The sequence below is a fragment of the Hibiscus syriacus genome, unplaced genomic scaffold (assembly GCF_006381635.1).
Source record: "Hibiscus syriacus cultivar Baekdansim isolate YM2019G1 unplaced genomic scaffold, ASM638163v2 tig00110302_pilon, whole genome shotgun sequence".
NCBI classification, from domain to species: domain Eukaryota; kingdom Viridiplantae; phylum Streptophyta; class Magnoliopsida; order Malvales; family Malvaceae; genus Hibiscus; species Hibiscus syriacus.
The window spans coordinates 219,744-238,744 of NW_024062671.1; the positions used below are offsets into that span (position 1 = coordinate 219,744).

Genomic DNA, 19,001 nt, shown 5'->3' on the forward strand with positions numbered 1-19,001 from the left:
ATGGTTTGAACATTTGTATCTTAATACCCAACTAAAGCAAACAGCTGACATGAGATCCAAGGCTTTTTGACAGTGTTGGGGTTTAAGATGACAAAAGGTAGGTGGGTCTGGCTAAAGCCCATTTTATCTTTCACGTTTTGCCCCACTGGGCACAATTTAAATTTGACAGTGACTTATGAAATTTAAACCATTTTCCATTTTGGGTTATAATGGCTTGATCTAAGTGGCCGATTGCCATCTACTTAGGGGAAACGATATGCTGAAGAGAAGCAGCAGGAAGGAAACGTTGTGTAGGGAACATAGAAAGCATGAAAATCTTGGGTATAGTGTCCATCCAAAACTAAACCCTTGCCATCGGCGTAAATGTACACTCGAATTTCATTGATCTTGATTTAATTCTTGATAATTACAAGTTGATTTGTCAGAGGGTTTGACTATTAATTCATATGTCGTATAACAAACATAAAAAATATTTAAAATATCATTATTAATGACCCGAATTTAGTATTCTCAAATCCAAATTTAGTTTGCGGATGGCGATATTAATGAGAGCAGAGGGAATGCCTGATTGTCCCTTTATGATTTGTCCTTTTTAAGTGAGCTAAGCTAACTCCTAACCACTCCAATTGTCGTGCTATTGAAATCTGTACACAAAGATTACCTAGTAATTTATAAACATAGCAACATTATCTATTTTTCATATTCAATAATTAAAACTTGGTGTCCGGAAGGTAAAGAAAATGAACAAAGGTACTTTGGATGTTTTTAAGGATTTGATTTTGACACGTACAAGTCTTTGCTTGCTCCTTCACTTTGCCCTCCCATATTTTCTTTCTTTCTAGGATATATTATCAATTTCGAATTCAAATTGCTTTTTCTCTCCTAATTTTTATTATTTAATTAATTATGAATTGTTTGAAAATTTAGCTAAAGGTTTAAGTCATGCAAGATGCGATTTTAGTGCCACAGGAATTCAAATAATTGAGCAAATTAGTAATTTAGTATTTTTCACAATTTTGAATTATATATAACAAATTTATTAACATTCTTAATATCTTATCATAGTTGCAAAAGAATCTTAATTTTTACCTAATGTTTTTTCCTTAGAATCAAAAGAAATTCCCTTCGTGCTGGATTTGGATCTCCCAAAAAAATATATAAACTGTGTAACAACTAACAAGACAAATGCACGATTTAAATAAAATAAAAAACAAATCACGAGTTTAATAGTTTTTCTAATTCATGATTATTAAATGTTTACTTAGTGGAGATTTTAAAATACTTACAAATATGGAGTTGAAGCTCGTAATCATATAAAATCTCATCTAATTTTGTATATAAAACATGCATCTCATAACCAAGGTTTTCTCTTAATTTTTTTTTAAATCCGTCTTTTTCTTTCCAATTGACTTTTTTTTAGCCTATAACGACACCAATCTTAATATTGATTGGCGACTTCCGGTGATTATTATTTCTCTTGAGTTTATTTTTCCTTTTTCTTGATTTTTTTTTCAATTTTGAATAAGAATTTGTCATTGTGTCACGTTTTTCCTGCTCTTGTGTCACGCTTTTTCTATGTTCTTTGGCACGTTCCTTATGACTTTTGATAGGGTTTTTTTTATACATCTCCTGTCATTTTGGTGTTAGTATAAAGACCTTCACGACATTTGTTTTCTTATTAGTTTGATGGTAGTCACATATAGTCAGGTCATCTCTTTGATAAAATGTTGTTTTCCTATATAATCAGAATTGTATCATGAAGTAACCTACCAGATAGTTTGGTTCACTCATCACTCCTTTATCACTTTGTAAAACGTCTCATTTGATAGAGACAATAAGTTTTTATGAGAGTTATTGAGTTTTTTTTATGTTAGACGTCACTCGTAAGTGCAATTCATGACTATTGTCCCTATTTTCTCTAGGTTTAATTTTTTTATTTTATATATGAGGTTTTTTATGACTGTTGTCCCTATTCTTTTCTATATTTGAGTGCGTTTGTGATTTCGATTTTTCTATTGTTTTTATCGATGAAATTAAGTTGTAATTGTTAAAAAAACATGCATTTCATTCTCAAATTCGAAATAATAAAAATATAATTCAAAATCAAAAGTAATATATGGGAAAAATAGCCCAGAATGCTTATTAACTTTTTTCTAATATTTTATTTTTGCCCCCGTCCGGTAAAAATAAGTGAAGGCCAAAGCATTAAGAGCAGGGGAAGAAGAAGAAGCAGTGACTTATCAAATCATCAATGTGATGAGAAAATTGGAATATATCTCACTGCCACACCTACCCAATTATCTCTTTTCCCTTTTGTCCATTTCAATATTAATGACCATAAAAGCATGAAAGGAAACAATGATTCATGCAATCACTCGTATTCACTTCATATAATTTATTGTTGAATATATTGTAGGAGGTAAAAAATTGGACAAAGTTCTTAATTAATTCAAATAGTATTTATTGTTTGATTTATAGTTAAATCCAATTTGATTTTGATTCAATAATTAAATATATTTGATTTAATTTAATTTAATATTCAAATATATATAGTAAATGATTTTCTTTTAATTAAGTTATTTAAAAAATGTAACATGGATTGAAACCTGAATTTTAATATTTATATGTAGAATTTTCTCTTTTAATGTACTGTCTACCTATAAAAAAACGGGGGGGGGGGGGGGAAAGCAATAGGAGGAGGTAGAGTTGGAGTTAGACCCACACTTTGGAAAACGAAATAGACATTCACATGAAACCAAAAGTTGTGCCTTGGGAACTCATCATTTAGTTTGGTCCTGGGGAAAGGCAGACGGCTACGTACGGATTGAATTATTTGCCCACATTTACACTATTGCTGGTTTTGAGGGGATGTAAAAGGGAAGACAGTGCTCTGTAATAGGATTACAACCAAAACATTATTCGGTATTTTGTTTAATTTTTCTATATTTAAATTTTATTAATATATAACAAATGAGATAATGATTTTAAACGTCAGTGATAGTTTATTTTTTGATTTGATTTGAATGAAAAATTGTTAAGTAATGTAATATATTCATAGAAAATCTTGTTATAGTGGGTGTTCAAGGAGAGCTGTAATGATGCTTTTAAGAAGAAGAAAGAGGTGGAGAGGGGAGAAAATTTTCTATTTATCGAGGAAAAGAAAAGAAAGAAGATTATCATTTTTATTTTAAAATCATAGGTCCGAATGTAAAATGATTATTATTGATATTTGATGAAGATATCTAATATATTCTAACCCGTTATTTATTATAGATATAATAAAAATCATATTTAAAACTAATAAAGTCTTTTTTATATCTTTTACTATGTGATTTAAGCTCACTACAACAAAAAAAATTTGTAGTGGTGGTTTTAGCTGCGTTTTTAGAGAAAACGTCATTAATTTTTTACATATAGCGGCGTTTTTAGACAAACACCGTGATATCCCGATATATAGTGACGTTTATGGGAAAGTGCCAGTATAAACACGTACTTTAGTGGTGTTTATATAAAAAAATCACCGCGATAACCCAATATATAGTGGCGGTTTTAGGAAAACGTCACTATAAACACATACTTTAGTGACGTTTGTGTTACAAACGCCAATATAAACTAATATATAATGGTGTTTTATGAAAAACGTTGCTAATACCATGTACTTTAATGGCAAATGTCGCATTATCCCAATTTACACACCGAAACCCCTATTAAAAATCCCACTGTGTCCTCAAATGAGTTTTGTCCCACCTTCTTCTTTTCTTCACAAATCTCTCTTTCCCTTCGGAACAACGTTCAGAATAGCTCTACCTTCTCTCAATTCACCGTCTTCTCTCTCCGACTTGCCTTTTCTATATCTCCCTGAGATAGACCTCCATCGCATCGTAATTTACCTTCTCTCGTTTTCAAGTTGGGTTGCTGGAATCAGATGCTAGCTCCGAAGGCATTGTTCATTTTGTTCTTCTATAAGTTCCCTTTCCCCTTTACCTTTCTTTTTTTTTCTCAAGATTTTTCCATGCAGAAAATAAGAAATTGGGAATCCTTTCTGGTTTCTAGTTAGAATTTTCACTCTTTCGGATTTTTAAAATTGATTGCAAAAAAAAGGGGAAAATTAAAATTATTCGTTGGATTTTCGAGATCAATTGTGCGTGTCAATTCTATCACTCCTTGGTGATTAATTGATTTTTAAATTTAATTTATTTCCCCCTCTAGGTTATATTATTTTTAGTGTTTAGTTTGCGGTATGTATAATCTTTAGTTTCTGATTTGGTTTATTTTTCAAATTTCTATGTGATTTTGATGCATCAATTTTAATTTGAGCTTTAGTGCTCCCTTCATTTTTTTAGAGAACATAGATTTGTGGTAGTGAAATTTGATAAATTAATGACATTAAGATTCTAAATTGGGCAAACTATTTTTATTTTTAAGTGTTGGTTCTTTTACTGTACACAATTAACTAAGATATCACCGTTTGACTTATATGCAGGTGAACTTGCAGTTGTTAGCTGTTTTCTACTTGCAGAACAATCAAGCTTACTCTGCCTATCATATTCTAAAGGGTATGCCTATTACCTTGTCTTAAGCTGCTTCGGTGTATTTACTCAAAGTCTATTTCCATATCATGACTAGTTTGTTATTTTGTTGTTAATCTAAAGTTTTTTTCCCGTTTTGTGAAGGAACACAAACCGCACAATCCCGCTACCTGTTTTGCAATATTATGCTTTTAGATGGATCTACTTAGTGAAGACGAAACAACTTTATGTCATGCTAATAAGCCTGGTGGAGAGGCATTGGGTGACCGATCTTATGAGTTTTTTTGAGGCTTTCACAATATTATTGGGATGACAATATGTAGTTAATTCCTTTTGCTTTATGTACAGATCCCAAATGATGCAGCTGTTCATTATCTTCTTGGACTTATTTACAGGTCAGCTGGGTTATTTCTTCATTAACTGTGGAAGATATGGCAAAATTTGAGGAGAAAAAAATTCCATCTTTTTGCTGAAATATGCTTCGACTCTGCCTAGAATTTTCTCCTAAGATTGCATGATAAAATGGGAAGGATGTGTATGACTTTGCGTTGATGGTTGTCCTTGCTTTTTCTCTTTTATATAATGTTGCTTAATACACTGCATGGTGGACATTGAAACACAATCTTAATTTGATCCTCATTAAAAAAAAGAACTAGATTACATAGTAGAAAGAGACCAAAATTTTCTTTTGCACTTTGTTGGTCAATTCAGTTACAGATTGGGGATACAACAAGGTTTTGTTAATTTGTTTCGTTCTGGGTTCAAGTTAAAAACTTCTTTTGTTTTATTTTCTATTTTCACCAAGGCTTGTTATTGTTTGAATGAAATAAACTGAGTTGATTCTTCTGTAAGTTTACTATTTGATGAAAAAAGTTGAAACATTTCTTGGAAAAGGGAAAAAAAGCTACTCTCTTTTGGGAAGACTCATTATTTATAATAGTTACTCATTTGTTCATACTGTCTAGGCAAACTGATATACAACTTACAATCTGGTCGAGTTTTCTTCTCTTTACTATTGTTTTATTTTGTTTTGGTTATCTATATGGATTGTAAAAAATAATCAGATCCCATTACTGGAACACACTATTTGCTATAAATTGGTCTAAAATGAAAAGGTTATGATGACAAAATGGAAATTTGTTTATTGCTAAATTATAAAATTTCATGTATTGTGAATTGCCACTTAAACGGCTCAGCAAATTATTTTAGTTTGGCTTGATTTTGTTTCACACAATATTTCATTTTTCATGTGTTCCTATTCTAGTACCATTTAGTGCTTGTTCTCATATATTCATTCATATTTATATTCTTTTGTGTCTAATTATTTTAGGTGTTGTTGAAGAAGCAACTACAGTTTTTGGTGAAGCAACTGCTCTTTGTCAATTTTCTTTTCCTTTTAATATGCACCTATTGTTACGTTTGCTCTTTGTGCAAGGTACACAAAATCTTACTCGATATATGGATGACTTTGCCCTCTTCTTTACCAAGTTATGTTTGCTCTCAAGATTCTAATTTTTCATTATTTAATATCATGTGGCATTTCAAGCTTTGAAATTTGCTCCACCAATCCTTGAACTTGGTAAGAGCTAGTTCCAAGTTATGCAATGCTATGTGCTCCACTTGATACCCTATCATGTACTGAAGAATCTTCTCTCGTATACTTCAGGCTGCTTAAAGCTTTGGGGGCTCCAAGGAATGCAAATATATTCTTTAAAGCTATGAAAGTTTAGTTTGTTAGCTTTGAACTTGATATTCTTTAAAGATATAATGTACAATGAATGATGATAAATAGTTTTCTTTAATAAATTACTTACCTTCATATTCTCTCGCTCTGAAAAGAATGTTGCTTGAGAGAACTAGGCTTCTGGTTACTGCAAAATAACAGTTGCCATCATCAGTAAAATAATATTATATTAGTATTAATGGAAGTTTAAGGATTAAGATAGTGATGATCAACAATTTATAAGTTCAACGAAGAGCAACCCAATCAAACCTGTATATGCCAACCTTTTGCAAATAGTGACATTTATGATAAAAATGATACTACAAATCATAATATATAGCGGCTTTTTGTATTACAAACACAACTAAACAATAGAATTAGCGGCGTTGAGGTAAATAAAGATAGGATAATTAGCGGTATTTGGATAAAAACATCACTATAAATCACAACATATAGCGGCGTTTGAAAGAACAAACGCCGCTATATAACTCAACCTTTTGAGGTGTTTTAGGTTCACAAATGGCGCTAACTTTGCGGCGTTCGTTTTAGCGGCGCTTCTTGCGGCGCTCTTACTAGAGTTGGTAGTGTTTTTAGCGATGCTTAAAAACGCCGCTATAGGACTAAGAAAACATCACTAGAAACCTATTTTACTGTTGCTGGATACTTATCTTCGAGTGATTGGTCCCATGATACTTTGCCAAGGAAAAACTAAGGCCAAATATGCCTGGCTTTTGGCTCGTCAACTTGAAGTTGCAGTTGAAGGTCAATCCATTCCCTTCTATATCTCTTTCAAAAATAAGGCAAGCTATTATCCATATTTATTTGCTCTGTAATGAACCTTTAGCAGCCTTGTTTGACCAACAACACCTCCAAAGGTGGTCTGGGAATTCTGGAAGGTTATATCTTCATCGATTCGAATACTACATGATTAAAGATTTAATCCATAATTAAATAATATTATTTTAATAAATCACATCACGAGTAAACAATAACAAAAACTGAAAGAAGAACAGACGTTAAGCTTTGAGTTCATGTTAAGCCAATTGGAAGAATGTACAGCTACCCACTAGATTCTCGGTCCATCCAGAAGACAGAAGAAAAAGGTTAGAATAATCCTGTCCCACCTTAAAAAATCTGTTCTGCCACAAGCTAGGGTTCAGATAATCCCACCACAGTTTCTCGTCACCCTAAATTCTTTATCATGCTCTTCTTATTGCACTCATCCTTATATGCATCAGATCACGCTGGAGATTCATCCTTGGGGACCAGTTATTTTGTAACTTTGTTTGATCAGAATCACATATGATGAAACTTTTTTCTGACATTTCTCAGATTTCGCTTTCTATAACCATATACAATCGCGCATACTGTCGGATATGGAGACTAGAAATTGAAATGATCAGAAAAACACAAAAGCAACATGCAAAGGATTAATACTAATTATCAAAACAATCTGCCAAGAAGAAACATTACATTTGATTAATTTTACAGTTGAGACTAGAAATTGAAATGATCAGAAAAACACAAAAGCAACATGCAAAGGATTAATACTAATTATCAAAACAATCTGCCAAGAAGAAACATTACATTTGATTAATTTATATTACAGTTCAAATGTTGATTAGTACATGGTGAATCACTCCATTTAAAAGAAAGAAAGAAAACCCTGTTTCTTTTTTCTATCTTTTGAATCAGTAATCCATTTTCACCGTTGGAGAAGATTGAGATGGCGCAGGGTAAATCTATACTGAATGATGTCACTCCTGCAAAAAAGAAAAAAGAAAAAAACCATGACTTACTGCAAGTTCTTCGTGATCAAAACCACTAAACTAGTTAGGGTTTCCTGTTTATTTTTAATCAGTGATTCTCACCTTCCATTTTGGAGATATGTTTTCTTAATTTTCCTTCACATCCTTTGCAATGGATTGATACCCACAAAACAACGACCTATTATTTTCAAGTACAAATTAAAGTGAAATGAAATCCGACCTTAACTTCGTAGCTGTTTCTTACGATCAAATGAAAAAGAAGAGAGATTAAAGACCTACCTGGTTGTGAGATCGAGCAGATGAAGAGGACTTTAAAGCAGGAGAAGAATTGTTGTTGGAGCTTTCATGCAGCTTAGGTTTTGCAGGTTGAGAAGGATGAATCGATGGCGAGACACGATCAGACTCTGGTAACCAATCGATAAAGGGTCTATCACTTAGAAGACATGTAGATGAACCCGGAGAGCTCTTTACATCACTTGGCTTAACACTGTTCTTCCTACTCTTTTCATGGTAAGGCCTGGGAATTATAGGCAATTGAGATGAATTACAAGGTGCATAAGGCTTAGAACTCTGGCGATCGATACGCCTATGGCCATGGCGGACCATGGAACGGTGGTCCACCACACTAGAGCAGATGGCTGTTGAAGCTTGAGAAGCACAAAAAATATCCGTTCCTTTCATGTTTGGAGAACTGAGGGAGGGAGAGAATAACGTTTTGCTTATATGCTATGATTTTGATGAAGAGTAACTGGAAAAATGAGAGTTGAGGAAGAAAGCACCTTCATAATAAGGCCGAGTAATATGCTTTTAAAGTAGGTGGGCGGTGAGGGAGACATGCACAGGAAAAAGGGGTTAAAACAAAAGGAACCAAGCAGCTAGCTAGGCCCCATTGTTGAAGACTAGATTTATCAATACCCTGGAAAATATGTAATTAACTTTAGATTATTTAAGCCTGAATTCATATATATGTATCAATGTTTCTTTTAATATGCCTAGCTACCTCTTGATTTCATTATTCCACAATTATGAACTAGAAAGCTGAAACATGGCTTTCTTGCATGATTATGGGAAAATAATAGCTTAAAGATTGATATCAAAAGCTTTGCATAAAATCATAAGCTTAACTCCACAAACTATTAATCCATTTCTATTCCAATCCCGAACTTCTAATTTTATACATTTACTTGAACATTGAATAATTAAGATGGCCTGGGTCGGTTTATACTACATTTATAAATTAATCCATGTTTTATTTCATATGCATTTTTAATTAGGTACCTTATACATGATTGTTAATGGAAAAGGACCCACTTCATTTGTTCTCATTTTCATTGACGTGTGCTTGTGTGACCCATAACTTTGCGAAAAACATACCATGATGATCAGTTAAATTATTCATAAATTTCCTCCAGTCTATATAATATAAAACATTATTAAATATTCTAGGTAACCAAAGTTCAAGAGGATTGTACCTTGTGGAACACTTGAACCTAGCTAGTGCCTAAATTCTGGCTTTATAATCCATACCAGACAGAGCAATGATCAGATAAATTTAAAAAACCCGGTAATTATGAAGACTATTATGCATTGTGATAAAGTCTGTTTCATAAAAACCTGAGATCGGTTTCTAAGCAGTTTTGAAACCATCACCCTTTTAGCAACTTGAATACATTGATTTCAAATTTTACATATATTATGTTGATATAGTACTAGTGGCATTAATGGACTGTTGACAATTACTATGATGTCGCGTCAATACAGAGTGTTGAAGTTAGATTGTTGTAATGATTATGCCATGGAAAGGGCTGAGGTGTTTTCCATCAGAAGGTTCGTGGTCGTGAGTCTAAGTGCCCCTTCTTGCAAGACAATGAGTTGATTTTGAAGATGTCGGTCATTTACTTCCATCAACTGCAACCTGATTAACATTTGTATGGACCAGGCTTTAATTATCAACTTGACCTTATAAGGGAAGCATGCGAGGATTCCATTCAAACCAAAACAGAGCATGTATAGCCGAAAATCATGGTCAATATTCTGTCAAATTTTCTATATTTGGAGAATGGTTTTAAGGCTGATTTCCAGGATGGTATTTTGTAATAATAGCTTAGTTTTAGCCTTACGGTTTGCTTGTTTCCTTTTCTTAGCTGTACAACTTTCTGTATATAATTTCAATCATCTATCAATGAAAACTGTGGAAAATTATTCATTGAAAATTACTGCAAAACTCATTTCTTTACATGGTATCAGGAGAGCCAATCTCTACCAAGTCCCCGATCCAAGCAACTCCCATGTCTTCCTCATCCGATCAATATCCAACCTTTACTCTCAATACCCAACCTTCTTCCGCAACTGATAAACCACTTATTGCTCTCAACATTACTACACAACTCAATGAAAAGTTAACTCCCTCCACCTTTCCTCAATGGCGTGCTCAATTCGAAGCCCTCCTTATTGGTTACGATTTACTCGACTATGTCGAAGGCACCCTTCAGTGCCCCTCTTCCGCTAGTACCGCTGCTGATGCGCTGCATAAGACCCATTGGGTCCGACAGGATAAACTAATCTTGAGTGCTATTTTAGCTTCCACATCTTATTCAATCACCCCCTTATTGTTACGGCAAAGACCTCTCATGAAGCTTGGAAAAAGATTAAAAATTTATATGCTAGTCAATCTCGAACTCGTGCTATGCAGTTAAAAGAAGAACTCACACTAATTCAGCGTGGAAATCGGTCAATCACCGAATATCTCCACTCTGTGAAGGCCTTGGCTAATGAAATAGCCATCATTGATCATTCCATTTCAGATGATGACCTAACTCTTTATGTGTTGAATGGTTTAGGTCCAGATTTTCGAGAAATAACATCGCCTATTAGAGCCCGAGAATCTTCACTGGCCTTTGAGGATTTACACGACCTTCTGGTTGGACATGAAGCCTATCTACGGCGCATGGAAGCTGTAACGCATCAACTAGTTTCTTCTGCAAACTTCACGAAGACGAAGCAGTCTACGTAAGGGGGAAATCAATCCCTGGTCCTTCAAGAAAAATGATGTTGCACGTGGAACTCAAGGCTTCAGCCCCGACTGCAATAATCATGGAAACCAATGTGATGGGCGTTGCTCCAACAACAATTCTGGAAAGCCCGCAATTCCAATCGGCGTTATCAACTCAAATGCCAACTTTGTGATCAGCTGGGACACATTGCAAAGTACTGTCCGAAATTTAACTCCAGAATATTTCCATCAATTGTGCCACCTCTTCCAATGGAAAGGACAAAAATTGGCTATTTGATTCGGCTGCTTCTCATAATATCACGGGTGATCTTTCCAATTTATCTATTCATTCTGAATATGATGGAACTGACGAAGTAACTCTCGGTGATGGTTCAGGTTTGGCAGTCTCACACATTGGTTCTTTGTCTTTGCACTACCTTCACCGCACTTTTACATTGCATGATACCCTTTGTGTTCCAAACCTTTGCAAAAATTAAATTCTTGTTCATCATCTCACCAAACAAAACAATGTCATTGTTGAATTTCACCCTTTCTATTTTCTTGTGAAGGATAAGATAACGGGGTGATTCTACTAAATGGAGCATGTGACAATGGCATCTATACCTTTCCGGACTCAATGATGACATCTAAAAAGGTTGCTAATGTACATGAACAGACTTCTATTGATGGTTGGCATAAGCGTCTTGGGCACCATTCTCTTAAAATTGTTCATCGTCTTGTCAAGAATTTTTCTCTCTTCCTATTTCATCCAATAAAAATTTGTCTTCACTATGTCATTCATGTTCTATTAATAAAGCTCATCAATAACCCTTTCGCGTCAATAGTCTTCAAAGTCATGAGCCCCTTGAACTGATTTACACGGATGTATGGGGTCTTTCTAGTTATACCGGCATTGATGGATCACGATATTACCTTATTTTTGTCGATCATTATACAAAATATATATGGTTTTATCCAATGATCACTAAATCCAGTGTTTCTTATATTTTTTCACATTTCAAAAAGTTTGTTGAAACTCGCTTTCAAAAATCAATCAAAACACTATATTCAGACAATAGTGGTGAGTATATTGCTTTGAAATTATATCTCTCACTTCATAGAATAACTCACTACACCAGTGCTCCAAAAACCCTGCAACAAAATGGTGTCTCTGAACGTCGTCACCTCGTTGAAACGGGCCTTACGCTTCTTCATGATGCAAATCTTGATTTTTCTTATTGGCCTCATGCCTTTCAAACAGCCTCTTACCTCATAAATAGACAGCCCACGCCCCTTCTTCACGAAAAATCACCATTTGAAGCTCTTTTTGATCAAAAACTAAATTATTTAAAATTAAAAAAATTTGGTTGCCTTTGTTATCCCCTCACCCGACCCTATAACTCAAATAAAATACAGCCCAAATCGAAAGCCTGTATCTTTCTTGGTTATTCACCAACTCAAAACGCATACAAGTGCTTTGAACCACAAACCAAAAAAACTCTTCTTTTCACGACACATGTTGTTGATGAGACCAACCACTACTCCAGCTCCTTTCAACCTATCCCTTCCGTCTCACCCGAAAACACCCTTGACCCTCAGACATTCATTCATCTTTTCTTCGGTGTTCAGCAACCTGCAGTTCCTTCCTGCACATCAGCATCATCGCACCTTCCGAAAGGTCCTCCTGCCATTGTCACGTCTTCTCCAAGTAATTTTGAACCCCCTATTTCTTTACTTCATGATTCTTTTCATGCTCTAGATCACACCATCTCTAATCCGAGTCCTCCTCTAGCTGAAAATAAGATTGTTTCTTCATTAAATCTCCCACCATCTTCTCTTATTTTCTCTACGGATACCCATCTAGGTACTGATTATAATCCCTCAAATCTTAATCTCGCAAACCCTTCCCCAACAAATAATCCCCCTCAACGTGCTCATAACATGACCACATGTCCAATGAATCAAATTTTTAAACCCAAACAGATCCATACTGTGTCTAAATATCCTCTCTCCCCAACCATAGAACCAACGAGTGTGAGCCAAGCCATCTCTCAACCTCACTGGCATGAAGCCATGTCCACTGAACTCACGGCTCTAATGAAACATGGGACTTGGGACCTAGTTTTACCACCTTCCAACTGTCAACCCATGGGCTGTAAGTGGGTCTTCCAAGTAAAAAGGAAAGCAGATGGGTCAGTGGACAGATTCAAAGCACGTCTAGTTGCTAAAGGTTATCACCAACGTCCTGGTGTTGATTACAAAGAAACATTTAGTCATGTTGTTAAACCAGCAACTATTAGAGCTATCTTATCTATTGCAGTAATGAATGGTTGGGATTTGAGGCAATTGGATGTCAACAAATCCTTTCTAAATGGTAAATTGACTGAAACTGTTTTTATGGCACAACCCCTGGGATTCAAAGATTTGTCCAAACCTCACCATGTTTGCAGGTTGAACAAGGCGATTTATGGGTTTAAACAAGCTCCACGGGCATGGTACACTGCCCTAAAAAATTCCATTCTTCAACTGGGTTTTCAAAATTCTAAGGTTGACTCTTCTCTCTTTATTTATAGCCAAGACTCCACTCTTTCTTATTTCCTAGTCTACATTGATGATCTACTCATTACTTGAAATAATTCAACTCTTGTGGCCAATATTATTAAGCAAGTGGGTAATATGTTTTCTCTTAAGGATATGGGATCTCTTCATTTTTTTTCTTGGGAATTGAGATCATTCCTACTCGGGCTGGACTATTCCTCTCACAACATAAATATGTTCGTGAACTTTTAGCCAATACTAGTATGAGTGGTGCAAAAGATGTCTCAACACCTCTCTCTACGACATATTCTCTTCAATTAATTAATGGTACTGCTGCTATGGACAGCTCCGAGTTTCGTCGAATAATTAGAAGTCTTCAATACCTTTCCTTGACACGTCCATATATCTCTTTTGCAGTCAACAAACTTTCTCAATTCATGCACAAGCTACCAAATCACTGGACAACAATAAAAAGGCTTCTCCGCTACCTCAAACAAACCATTTTCTATGGTATTCAGATTCACAAAGCAGGACCTTCATCTTAAGGACATATTCTGATTTCGATTGGGCTGGAAATGTGGATGACCGAACATCAACCTCTGCCTATATTAGTTTTTTAGGCCCGAATCCTATTTCTTGTCAAAGAAACAAAGGGCTGTTGCGCGCTCCTCAACTGAGGTTGAATATCAAGCATTAGCTAATGCGACTTCCGAGACAATGTGGTTGTCTACTATTTTCAAGGAACTAGTTTTTCTAATTAAAGAATCTCCCCAGCTGCTATGTGATAATCTTGGAGCCACCCATCTCAGCTTTAACCCAGTAAATCACTCGCGCATGAAACATATTCAGATCGACCTTCATTTTATGCGTGACTTAGTCTAAAAAGGAAGCCTCCAAGTTAAACATGTCCATACTCAGGATCAATTGGCTGATCTGTTAACAAAGCCACTGTCAAAACAGCGCACGAAATTATTTCGTAACAAGATTGGTCTTGCCGATGGAAGCTCAACCTTGCGGGGGCGTATAAGGGAAGCATGCGAGGATTTCATTCAAACCAAAACAAAGCATGTATAGCCGAAAATCATGGCCAATATTCTGTCAATTTTTCTATATTTGGAGAATGGTTTTAAGGCTGATTTCCAGGATTGTATTTTGTAATAATAGCTTAGTTTTAGCCTTACGGTTTACTTGTTTCATTTTCTTAGCTGTACAACTTTATGTATATAATTTCAATCATCTATCAATGAAAATTGTGGAAAATTATTCATTGAAAATTACTACAAAACTCATTTCTTTACAGACCTCTCCCACTCATCTTATGCCTTTGCAGTCTAGGTTACATTTTGTAACTAGCTTAATACTTTGTCAGTTTAACTGCCATTGATTTTTTATTGGAAAGTAGCTTTTTTTCTTCACATGTAATATCAACCCCGATGATGTGAGCAAATTTGTTTTATCGATAGTTGACGATTAATACCTTCTGATTTTGATAAAGAGTCATAATTAGTGAGAGAGTCATCGTTATCCGATGTTTATATGTGAAAGAGTTCAAAGAATAAAAAAAGATGTAATAAAGGAGAAAGTTTATTGCTCACGTTCAGGCGTGGTTGAAGAGTCTGTTGCCCACGTTCACTATATTCGTAGGTCAACGGACTAGATAGATCTGATAGTCGGATGTTAAATTTTATTCTGGTAGTTCACGTGAGTCTATTAAAGGTACCATCTAGAGATATTGTCTATGCGTTGTAGCCTATTTAAAGGTTAATGGTGCTCTCATCCCTAAAGGTCAGGGATCTTTTACTAACTCTGGTGGTTGGAGAGTCTGTTTAGAACTTTTGGTTGGCAGAGAGCTGATATATTTTGGAGGTCATCTTCGAAGGTATAACAAGTTGTCCTCTATTGATGAGAGAACGTCATAAAGTGATTTAATCCGAGATTTATAGTAAAAATATATCTCGTCGGCCATGAATAGTTCACTCGTTCTCATTTAGGCAAAGAGCCGCAACTAGTGTTTATCTGTAAGAGAGTTGAAGGATTGAAGAAAGATGTTGTGAAGGAGAAAGTCTCCATCCCTTGTTAAACTGTGACTGAGGGATACTTATATGATTGTCTGTTAATATCACCAAATATAAGACTATTATGATTATTCGTAGGTCAACAAATTAGAAAGATCTGATAGTCATATCTTGAATTTTATCTTAATTAATAATAATGTGAATTTACTTATCTAAATATAGAGGTTTTATTTATATATTGTAGTGTACATGAAAGTTAATAACAATTTAATTTATGAGAATCAATAATCCTTTAATAATTGCAGTGAATATAGGAATTTATCTAAGTCTTTTAATTGACGAAGAATTAATAATTTTTGGATTTAATCATCGAAAGTATAACCAGTCCCATAAATATATCGATGTATTTGATGAATAACATATTTGTTAGTTAAGTAAGCCATGATGATTCCACTTGTCTCTTGTTTTAATTTCTTTTGAAATCAGCAATCTGCTTAAACCCTTTCTTCAAATCCTTTCCATTGCTATAATCATGCGTTTAAAGATGTTTATTGTTGAAAATCCACCGAAAGGTGGAATTAATCTACCGGAAAAAAATGTCAAAAATAGTTGGCTAATTGTTGAAAATTAGCGATGGTATAATTGTATATTTTAATCATTGTAATTTAGGGTATTTATAAATTAGTCCTTAAGCTTAAACTATAAATACCCTAGCTCATTAAGCTTTAAAACCATCCCAAAGCATTCTAGCTTTCTTCCAATACTAGAGAATTTAGAGAGTTTCTTGAGAGTTGTTTTCTCTTTTTTTTTATCAAGAGAGAATTATCATTGTTTTCTCCTTAGTAGATCGAGAGAAGTTGTAATTCATATTTTCTCATAGTGAAATTCTTCTACCGTTACCCGTGGTTTTTAACTTATATTATTTAGGGGTTTTCCACGTAAATTTTGTGTCTCTTTTATCTTCATTTTTATTTTTTCAAATTATCAGTTGTGATTTTGCTCTATTCGATAGCCGTCTTCCGCAACAATTGGTATCCGAGCCAGATTTGAGTGTGTAATATCTGCTTATTGTCTTTGTGGTTGCCACCAAAAAGTGGATCCTCCAACATAAGAAAGTAAGAAGGTATTACTCATTCTTTGAAGGTTACAGAGAACTATTCACGATAGTGAAATAGTGGGAGCTATCCGTAATAGAAGTTATGGCAACGAAATTTGATATTGAAAAGTTCAATAGGAGAAATTTCTCATTGTGGAAATTGAAGATGAAGGTCATTCTGAGGAAAGATGGTTGTCTAGCAGCTATCAGTGAAAGGCTGGTAGATTTCACAGATGACAACAAATGGATCGAAATGGACGGGAATGCTATGGAAAACTCTCATCTAGCATTAGCAGATGAAGTATTGTCAAGCATTGAGGAGAAGAAGACAACTAAGGAGATATGAGATCATCTCACCAAATTGTACGAGGCCACATCATTACACAATAAAATTTTCCTTAAAAGTAAATTGTACACTCTCCGGATGCCAGAATCTACTTCAGTGACGGAGCACTTAAACACGCTGAACACTTTATTTTCTCAGTTTACATTCCTAAGATGCACAATAGGAGAACAAGAACGTGCTGAACTTCTACTTCAAAGTCTACCTGATTCGTATGATCAACTCATCATCAACTTGACAAACAGTAATGTCACCAGTCTAGTCTTCGATGATGTTGCAACTGCTTTTCTACAAGAAGAAAATCGGCGTAAGAACAAGGAAGACAGACAAGTAAATCTGCAACAAGCTGAAGCGTTAACAACGATGAGAGGGAGATCAACGAAACGTTTCCAAAGCAGCAGTCACAAACATGGTAGATCAAAGTCGAGAACCAAGAAGAATTTAAAGTGCTACAACTGTGGAAATAAGGGTCACTTGAAGAAGGATTATTGGAGTCTAAATAAAAACTCCAATCCACAAGGTAATACCGCAAACACTTCAGATGATGTAGATGCTCTATGTTGTGAAGCGTCAACTATCGTGGAATGTAGAAAGAGATATGCAGATATATGTCTCATTGATTCGGGAACAACATATCACATGACCTCAAGAAGAGAATGGTTCCATCATTATGAACCTGTCTCAGGATGATCTGTGTATAGTTGCAATGATCATGCCTTAGAGATCGTTGGCGTGGGAACCATCAAATTAAAGATGTATGATGGAACAATTAAAATTGTTCGAGATGTGTGGCACGTGAAAGGCCTTAAGAAAAATTTATTATCCTACAGATTGTTGGATAATAATGCAAGCAAGATTGAAACACAGAAAGGAATCATGAAGGTTTCCATGGAGCGCTTATGGTGATGAAAGGCGATAAGATAACAACAAACTTGTATATGCTGAAGGGAGAGACTTTGCTACAAGCAGAAGCCTCTGTTGCCTTATGTAGTTCAGATTCTGCAATGTTATGGCATCAGAAACTTGGACACATGTCAGAACAAGGAATGAAAGTCCTTGTGGAGCAAAAGCTACTTCCCAGCTTAACAAAGGTATCACTTACTTTGTGTGAGTATTGCATAACAAGTAAGCATCACCGGTTGAAATTCAATACATCAAATTCTAGAGTCAAAAGTATTCTAGAATTGGTTCATTCTGACGTATGACAAGCACCAGTTACATCCCTAGGTGGAGCAAAATACTTTGTCTCATTTATTAATGATTACTCCAAGAGATGTTGGGTGTACCCTATTACGAAGAAGTCAGACATATTTTCAACTTTCAAAAACTTTAAAGCGCGACTGGAACTTGATTCTGGAAAGCAAAGAATTTGATGAATTTTACATGAAAGAAGGCATAAAAAGACAGTTCACAGTGGTGAACACTCCTCAACAAAATGGAGTGGCAGAGCAGATGAACATAACCTTGTTAGAAAGAAAAAGAGAAATATTGAGGGATACAGGCCTAGAAAAATCATTATGGGCAGAAGCAGTCAATACTGTCTGTTATTTGGTGAATTGAGCTCCATCAACTGCAGTAGAGCTGAAAACACCAATGGAGATGTGGACTGGTAAACCAACTGATTATTCAAACCTCCATGTATTTGGAAATATTGTGTACGTGATGTACAACTCCCAAGAAATTTCAAAGCTAGATCCAAAATCCAGGAAATGCAAATTCTTGGGGTATGCTGATGGTGTAAAGGGGTATCGCTTGTGGGATCCCACTGCCCGTAAAATGATCATTAGCAGGGATGTTATCTTTTTAAAAGATAAGCTACAAAGAAAAGAAGAAGATGGTAGCGCTGAAAAGTCAGAGACTACACAGATACATGTGGAAAAAGAGTTTGAATAAAGAGATTCTTCTGAAGCAGAACCAATACACGATGAACAAGAACCATAGAGTTCTTAAGCTCCAACAACTCGTCAATCAGATCGTGTGAGAAGACGTCCCAATT

General features: G+C 35.0%; 1 protein-coding gene and 1 long non-coding RNA gene across 2 annotated transcripts; one reads left to right on the forward strand and one right to left on the reverse strand.

Moving 5' to 3' along the window:
* The first annotated feature begins 63 nt into the window (after positions 1-63).
* Positions 64-424, forward strand: LOC120116675. Its single transcript, XR_005515580.1, has 2 exons — positions 64-97; positions 225-424. It is a non-coding gene; the product is annotated as an uncharacterized LOC120116675 (long non-coding RNA).
* Positions 425-7,765: 7,341 nt separating this feature from the next.
* LOC120116695 (protein SODIUM POTASSIUM ROOT DEFECTIVE 3-like) lies at positions 7,766-8,762 on the reverse strand. The gene is made up of 4 exons (XM_039137106.1): positions 8,301-8,762; positions 8,124-8,199; positions 7,918-8,015; positions 7,766-7,819 (listed from the first exon to the last, which is right to left on the reverse strand). Exons 1-4 carry the CDS (start codon positions 8,700-8,702, stop codon positions 7,766-7,768), a joined length of 630 nt encoding a protein of 209 aa, XP_038993037.1. The 5' UTR covers positions 8,703-8,762.
* Between the last annotated feature and the right edge of the window lie 10,239 nt (positions 8,763-19,001).

Excerpts from the sequence above, each read along its gene's own strand:
- LOC120116695 (XM_039137106.1), bottom strand. The coding sequence starts at position 8,702 with ATGAAAGGAACGGATATTTTTTGTGCTTCTCAAGCTTCAACAGCCATC. Across the intron at positions 8,200-8,300 it reads CTGCTCGATCTCACAACCAG|GTCGTTGTTTTGTGGGTATC; the intron begins GTAGGTCTTTAA and ends TGAAAATAATAG. Across the intron at positions 7,820-7,917 it reads AGATAGAAAAAAGAAACAGG|ATTGTTTTGATAATTAGTAT; the intron begins GTTTTCTTTCTT and ends TCTTCTTGGCAG.